Source organism: Dendroctonus ponderosae, unplaced genomic scaffold, assembly GCF_020466585.1.
Source record: "Dendroctonus ponderosae isolate FM_Combo_2020 unplaced genomic scaffold, Dpon_F_20191213v2 Dpon_F_20191213_9, whole genome shotgun sequence".
Lineage (NCBI taxonomy): Eukaryota > Metazoa > Arthropoda > Insecta > Coleoptera > Curculionidae > Dendroctonus > Dendroctonus ponderosae.
In genome coordinates, this window is record NW_026019116.1 from 5,744,006 (window position 1) to 5,750,850 (window position 6,845).

At 43.8% G+C, this 6,845-nt stretch overlaps 3 protein-coding genes and 1 long non-coding RNA gene across 5 annotated transcripts; 2 read left to right on the top strand and 2 right to left on the bottom strand.

Moving 5' to 3' along the window:
* The first annotated feature begins 582 nt into the window (after positions 1-582).
* Positions 583-2,414, top strand: LOC109542301 (GPI mannosyltransferase 2). Of its 2 annotated transcripts, XM_048669689.1 has the most exons (2): positions 583-1,901; positions 1,968-2,414. In XM_048669689.1, exons 1-2 carry the CDS (start codon positions 726-728, stop codon positions 2,145-2,147), a joined length of 1,356 nt encoding a protein of 451 aa, XP_048525646.1. In that variant the 5' UTR covers positions 583-725; the 3' UTR covers positions 2,148-2,414. The 2 variants fall into 2 exon arrangements, with proteins under 2 accessions (XP_048525646.1, XP_019767036.2); XM_019911477.2 differs by having other exon boundaries at positions 587-2,414.
* On the bottom strand, positions 2,408-4,195 carry LOC109542302. The gene is made up of 3 exons (XM_019911478.2): positions 3,794-4,195; positions 3,198-3,579; positions 2,408-3,038 (listed from the first exon to the last, which is right to left on the bottom strand). The coding sequence occupies exons 1-3, from the start codon at positions 3,796-3,798 to the stop codon at positions 2,964-2,966; spliced, it is 462 nt and encodes a 153-aa protein (XP_019767037.1). The 5' UTR covers positions 3,799-4,195; the 3' UTR covers positions 2,408-2,963.
* Positions 4,196-4,239: 44 nt separating this feature from the next.
* On the top strand, positions 4,240-6,570 carry LOC109542300 (protein SDA1 homolog). Its single transcript, XM_019911476.2, has 3 exons — positions 4,240-4,998; positions 5,057-5,303; positions 5,363-6,570. The coding sequence occupies exons 1-3, from the start codon at positions 4,366-4,368 to the stop codon at positions 6,553-6,555; spliced, it is 2,073 nt and encodes a 690-aa protein (XP_019767035.2). The 5' UTR covers positions 4,240-4,365; the 3' UTR covers positions 6,556-6,570.
* On the bottom strand, positions 6,553-6,839 carry LOC125505603. The gene is made up of 2 exons (XR_007282265.1): positions 6,694-6,839; positions 6,553-6,655 (listed from the first exon to the last, which is right to left on the bottom strand). It is a non-coding gene; the product is annotated as an uncharacterized LOC125505603 (long non-coding RNA).
* Between the last annotated feature and the right edge of the window lie 6 nt (positions 6,840-6,845).

The following is a 6,845-nucleotide window of genomic DNA, read 5'->3' on the forward strand; positions in this document are numbered from 1 at the left end:
TCAAAACTACTCGAATTTCCTCACTCACGTTGTTACGACTGAATCGACTTTTCAATTCTCTATCCAAGGATGCCAAAACGAATTCTGTGGCTCGAATGGTTCTTGAGAAACTTCGAAAAAAGCTGCGTCATGTTCAAGTGGATTTTGCAACTCAAGAAAAAACCACGCAAATCTAAAACTTCTTGAATTCAAGCATTTTTTGCGAAAACTGCAACATTTCCTTATCGATGGTTCACTTTCTAAAAAGGTCATTTAGTTCTCTTTGGAATGATGTTAAAACGAGCGTTCTTGCTCATTTTGCTTCCGAGAAACATGCAAAACCGGACGGAAAACATGAAATTTTGCAATAATCTTTCGCCACCCTTGCACAAATCGACAATCATTTTTCTAATTTCATAAAGACTGTATTTTTTTAATGTTTGAGATAAGCCCCTGGCAGTCTGGATTTTGAAAGTGGCGCTCTTTTCTTCAAAGGCGGGTGCTTCTAGCCCACCTGCACCCTAGATAGTGTGGACAATGTTCATCTCTGTCGTACATGAAGGTCTGAACCAGGACAGACGAAAACCGCACATATTCTGTAATGTTTTAATTATTTGAGTATCTTGACATGACTAACCTATAAAGGTTGACAGCTTCAAATAGTTTTTATTGACAAAAGTAAATAAACTGCATAAGGGCCCCAAGTAGTCCTACGGACTCCGACGATATAATCACGTAGTGAGGAAATGGACTATCGAGCCCAGATAGTTAAAACCGCCTTCTACAGCCGAGCATTTCTAGTGGTTCTGCAGTATATCAGCAATCATGCTATTAGTGACCATAAAGCTGACGCCTTCAGGTACATCTCCACGCACAATAGCACCGATTTCAGCATTATGGAGCATTTGCTTGGAGGTTTCGTGCGCTGGGATGCCCAGTATTTCATGCATATAGCCAAGTTCGGCTACACCTATGAGAACACCCTGGCCTTCTTCCCCTTGTACCCAGTGGTGGTTGGGTTTCTGGGAGAATCGGTTGTTGAACTGATTGGGCAGTGGTACATTGACTCGGTGCTGATTTTGATTTTCATCATTGCCAACATATACTTGTTCCAAAAAGCTGCCCTGGCGCTGTACGATCTTACGACATTTGCGCTAAACAATTGCGAAATCGCCTACCAAAGCGCCAGGCTGTTTTGCTTCAATCCAGCGTCGGTTTTCTTCGTTGCCCCATACACTGAGACCTTGTTCAGCTACTTAACTTTCCTCGGCATGCTAAGGGCGCTGCAATTCTTCAAAAAATACTCCGATCCAAACAAAGTGTTTGCCAAAAAAGATCTGCTAGGTCTGGTGCCGATTGCGCTGAGCACTGCCACCCGTTCCAATGGACTGTTGAATATCTGCTTCCTGTTATACACGTTTATTTGTTGGTATAAGGTGAGCCGCGAAATTTGGGTCTGGCAACGTAAGAGCCGTTACTTTACAGCGGCCAAATTGGTTTGTGTGATGCTCACATCCACAATATTTTGCCTTCTGCCTTTCCTGTTTTTCCAAATGTACAGCTACGCTAAGTTTTGTAAAACTTTCCCAGTAGAATCGTTGCCGGCTGAGGTCTTGCAGCAAGCCAAAGATAATGAGTGGATCTTACCAGGACAGCACGCAAAGTACAACCAGTCATGGTGCAACAATTTAGTGCCTTTGGCTTACAACTACGTGCAAAAACACTACTGGAACGTGGGCTTTATGCAGTACTACGAATGGAAACAGTGGCCTAACTTTGTTCTGGCTGCGCCCATGCTGGGCATTATCACGTTTTCCTGTCTGAGACACATCTGGTTGCATCTAATTAAAGAGCACAAACTCCAGATATTCACTCTGGCGGACACCAAGGATTATTACTGCAACAAGAAACGCCACATGAATGTAACCGTATTCTATGTTCACGCACTTTTCCTGGCTTTGTACTCGATGTTTTTCGTTCACATCCAGGTTTCAACCCGACTGATAGCGGCCGCTTCTCCAGTGTTCTACTGGGTCTGTTCCAGACAATTCACGCGCTGGAAGGTGCGGGCTTTAAGCCCCCTCGCTGAACGCTGTTTAATGTTCTATTTCGCCTTTTATTTCATCGTCGGCACCGTATCGTTTTGCAACTTTTTCCCATGGACTTAGTTGATATAACGGGGAATTTGCCTTTTCAATCAGTTCCGTGCTTGTTAAGACTGAAGTACGAGTACAAACTATTACCTCATAAGTATAGTGCTGTAAAATAATTGTCAGATGTGTGATAGTGTTTCCAATTCGAAACATCGAGATAGTGTTGGTTCCTATATAGGGAATTCAAGTGCGTTCAGAAACACCAGAGCTAAATGTGTTAAAACAGCCTTTCTACTCAACGCAATGGGATGTAATGTAATGAAAATAAACTTGTGTCTGAAATAATACTTTTATTTCAACAATAAACTGAACGAATACGAAATATTACGTACACTTGAACATGAAACGGGGAATGTTGCAAAACAAAATAACTAAAATACTGTGTAAAAACCGTTGAATTGGACTGGTGAAAATTAAGAATTCTGGACGGGAAAGCAAGGTGCTTCTCCGTCCAGATACATTGAGTACTGCACTAAAAAATGCTGCAAAATAGTCCGAGACTTCAGGCCCAGCTGCTTTAAAGATAATACCTAGAGTACATACCACTATGAATATGTAACGAACCGAAAAATAACCGCAGAATCATTTGATATGAGCAGCCCTACCTTATGTGGTATTTCTAATTTATGATTATATTACCGTACTAGACTGAAACAGGTGATTAATTAAACCAATTAGCAAAACAACCGTCTAACAATTACCAAATTACACAAGTTTTAAATACCCTATGCGACGCTTAGTATGTGTGCAACGTAACTCATTGTGTTTGGTATAATTATTATTGTGGTTTAAAGATCTTTAAACTACAATAATTATAGCTGAGGAAAGTTGCTATGACGAGTGATGTTGAAGGTTTTGATGCATTTTTCTACCCCATAATGCTTCTAGATCGAATGGTTGAAACTCCTGCAAACGCGTAATTCGTTTAAATCATCACACAAGCTTGAACGGCGGGAAAAGAATGAAGAACACGTGGAGAGGTTCAAACATGTGATTCTACATATTGTGTTAGGGACTGGAGAAGGAGGCTTAAGCAATGCGGTTATGATCAGAAAAATTACTTACTGGTTTCCGAAAATCCTCTGGCCCCTCATAGTAGGCTATATTGTTCGATCCTTTGTCCATTTCCACTTTCGACCAAGAATCGTGCACAAATTTGACCAATTCTTCATGCTGTGAGTAGACAGGCGTCTGTGGCACGTGGTGTGCTGCACTAGGCCTGTTTTCATGCGGCCTCGAATCATGAGACCGATGTTCGTGTCTAACGTCGTGAGATTGGGGCCTATTGTCATGTCTACCTTCATGCGAGGAATGTCTATGCTCGTTGTAACATTGCCTGTGATCCTGGTAGGAGGAGTTCCCCCGTCCATCGTGGTAGTTCATTCGGGATAAGTTGTTAGGCCTGCGATTGCCATTCATTGGCCCCATATTTCCCATCCTTGGACCACTAAAACGAGATCCACGTGTGGTTGCAGTGAAGGCTTTCGCCGATTAAAATACATCAAATCTGCCGAACCTTCGACCGTTTTCCCCATATGGATTAATTGGGCTAATAAGCCTCGAAACAACAACAATAAAGCTACTCTGGCTGAGGATCCATGGGGACCCCCATTAGAGCAACGTGCTAACGAAATGGGGCGATGGACGACAATTTTACGTACCTCATGCTGCTGAATCCACAAGAAAATGATAATTTTCTAAAGAAACTACCTCAATAATAGCAAAAATTAAACTTAGAGGAATTATAATAAACAAATGTCATAAAAGTAAATAACTTGTGACGGAAGCGAGAGTTCAGACTTGTCCTGAAACTTCTGTGAGCATAACTGCCGATCAAGCAGTGATCGCTTTTAACAACTGCTCTAGCAGCGTTGCCCTTGCGCAAAAAACTCCCAGATTGAGCGAAATTTAATAACTCGATGAAACTTTAGTCCATCCCACACACTACAAACTCAGTCCGAATTTTACAGTTAATCAAGCCTGAATTAGCCTACAGATCTCTAAAGTTTGGGGCTTTCTTTCTAGGTAAAACTCGAGAATTTTTATTGGGGCAGCGGCAAAGATCCGGCAACGCCCAAGTGCTACCCCCTGACGGCGAACATAACCTCAACACACGTGCTCTTCACAGAACATACCCCGGGGGATATTTTGCGGTGCTCTCAGAGACAAGTAGACAGGTTGTCTCTGGTGCTCTTTACTCTTCAAGGTTAAGCGAAATAAAGTGCCCCAGAAAATGGTGCGACAGAACAACCAGCTGGCAGAGAACCTGCCCCAGCTGCAAAACCTGATCAAAAGAGACCCGGCGTCCTACAAGGAGGAGTTTTTGGCGCAGCGCCAGCAACTGACCAACATCATGTCGGTGTTTCAGTTGGCCCCCGAGCAGTCGAACAAAACAATCAATGAGCGGGTGATGTTCATGGCACAAGTGGCGCAGTGCTACCCCAAGGAGATGGAGGACTTTCCCCAGCAAATTATCGATCTGATGCAAAAACACAACACTGTCCTGAACAACAACATCCGGATGGGTTTGTGCAAGGCTCTCATTATGCTGCGCAACAAGAACCTGCTGGCTCCTACCGATCTTCTGGAGCTGTTTTTTCAGCTCCTCAAGTGCCAGGACAAGTCGCTCAGACAATTTTTGGAGAGCCACATCATAACAGATATCAAGAACATGAATGTAAAGCACAAGAATGCCAAGCTAAACACCACGCTGCAGAACTTCATGTTCACCATGCTGAAGGACTCGAATTCCCGAGCAGCCAAGATGTCCTTGGACATCATGATCGAACTGTACAAGAAGAACATTTGGAACGATGCAAAAACAGTCAACGTGATTGCGACCGGATGTTTTTCGAAGATCACCAAGGTATGCGCCTGGACTCTATGTATTGTATAGTCACATTCCTAATCAGTTTACTGTGTAGATCATGGTGGCATCGTTGAAGTTCTTCCTGGGCAAGGATCCCGAGGAAAAGGACTCTGACAAATCAGACTCCGAAGAGGAAGTCGACCCGAAGGACGTGATTATGGCCAACAAATTCAATAAAAAGACCAGGAAACGAGCGAAGGTGCTCTCCAAAGTGAAGAAACTGGCAGCAAAATCCTACAAGAAAAAGAGCCAGGCGGTTACATTCAATTTCAGCGCAATCCATTGGCTGCACGACCCGCAAGGTGGGTATAATGAGAAAAATATTGTTGTAAACCCCATTGACTTTGACCATACATTTCAGGCATGGCAGAGAAACTCTTTAAGCAAATCGAGATAAGCAACCATCGGCTTGAGGTGAAACTCATGACCTTAGACGTGATATCCAGACTCATCGGTCTGCACAATCTCTTCTTGTTCAATTTCTACTCGTACATTCAGCGCTTTATTCAGCCACACCAAAGAGAAGTGACCAGAATCCTGCAGTTTGCGGCGCAAGCAAGCCATGAATTGGTGCCGCCTGATGTGATTGAGCCGCTGTTGAAAACCCTTGCAAACAACTTCATAACGGAAAGAAACTCGTCGGATGTGATGGCTATTGGCTTGAACGCCGTTAAGGAAATATGCACCAGATGCCCGCTCAGTATAACCGAAGACCTTCTCAGAGATTTGGCAGGATACAAGTCCTACAAGGACAGATCGGTTATGATGGCGGCCAAAGGGCTGATCCACTTGTTCCGAAATCTGCGGCCCGAATTGCTGCATAAGAAGGACAGGGGCAGGCCCAATGAAGCAACTGATGAAATGGAAAAGCTGGATTACGGGAAAACGGATGCGAAAGACTTCGTTCCCGGCGCCGAAGTCCTGCTCAATGAGGACCATTCTGAGATGAGCATCGAACTGAACAGCGAGTCCGAATCGGATGATGAACAGTGGGTTGATGTGCCCCATTCCGATGACGGCGGCAGCGATGAAGAATCCGACCTGGAGGAAGAGGAAGAGGAAGACGACACTGACAGGAAAATTCTTGAACCGAAACGAAGCAAGGCTGAGATTCTAAAAGAAAAAAAATCGCTGGCTCAAAAAGTAACCATTGAAAGACTGCTCACAGACGAAGACTTCAAGCGGATAGACCTGGCTAATGTACAAAAGCAAATGCAAAGCACCAAAGGCTCGAAGCGCAAGCTGGAGGAGGAAGCCCTGAAGAACAGGGACGACCTGGTGAAATTGAGCGACATAGAAAACATCTACAAGAAAAGAAAGCACGACAAGCAAACGCGATTGGCCACGGTCAAGGAGGGCCAAGAGGGGCGCGAAAAGTTCGGGTACAAAGACGGCCGCGTAAACATCCACTGCTCGAAGACCAATCGCGAGAAGAGCAAGAAGAAAAACGCCCAAATGATGCGCCATAAAGCACACGGCAAAGTCAAACGGAGTTTTAAGGACAAACAAATTGCTTTGAGGAACCATCTGTTAAAGCTAAAGAAAATGAAATAAAACTGTTATTTTTTATATCTGTTTTTGTTCCCGATAAATGAATTTGTACGCGAATGGCTTGCATCCTTGTGCGCCATGCAGAAACAACTTCAGCTCGGACCTAAAAACATTATGCCTTTTAATGTTATAACAACCAACCTCTGGCTTCATTCCAGCTCTTTTTAAAAACCTTTTAAATAGGGAGTAGGCAGACAGATTGACCTGGTTAGAGACTACAAATGTTTCCTAAATTTCCGTTGGCAACACATCTGGATTAGTTTTGTCTTCCAAGGCAGCTGGTTTTCCTTCAA

What these genes read in the sequence shown, in the direction of transcription:
- LOC109542301 (XM_019911477.2), top strand. Translation starts at nt 726, where the DNA reads ATGGACTATCGAGCCCAGATAGTTAAAACCGCCTTCTACAGCCGAGCA.
- LOC109542302 (XM_019911478.2), bottom strand. An exon ending in CAGAGGATTTTCGGAAACCA is followed by an intron (nt 3,039 to 3,197) that starts GTAAGTAATTTT and finishes ACGCGTTTGCAG; the next exon opens with GAGTTTCAACCATTCGATCT.
- LOC109542300 (XM_019911476.2), top strand. Translation starts at nt 4,366, where the DNA reads ATGGTGCGACAGAACAACCAGCTGGCAGAGAACCTGCCCCAGCTGCAA. An exon ending in GTTTTTCGAAGATCACCAAG is followed by an intron (nt 4,999 to 5,056) that starts GTATGCGCCTGG and finishes TTTACTGTGTAG; the next exon opens with ATCATGGTGGCATCGTTGAA. An exon ending in TTGGCTGCACGACCCGCAAG is followed by an intron (nt 5,304 to 5,362) that starts GTGGGTATAATG and finishes CATACATTTCAG; the next exon opens with GCATGGCAGAGAAACTCTTT.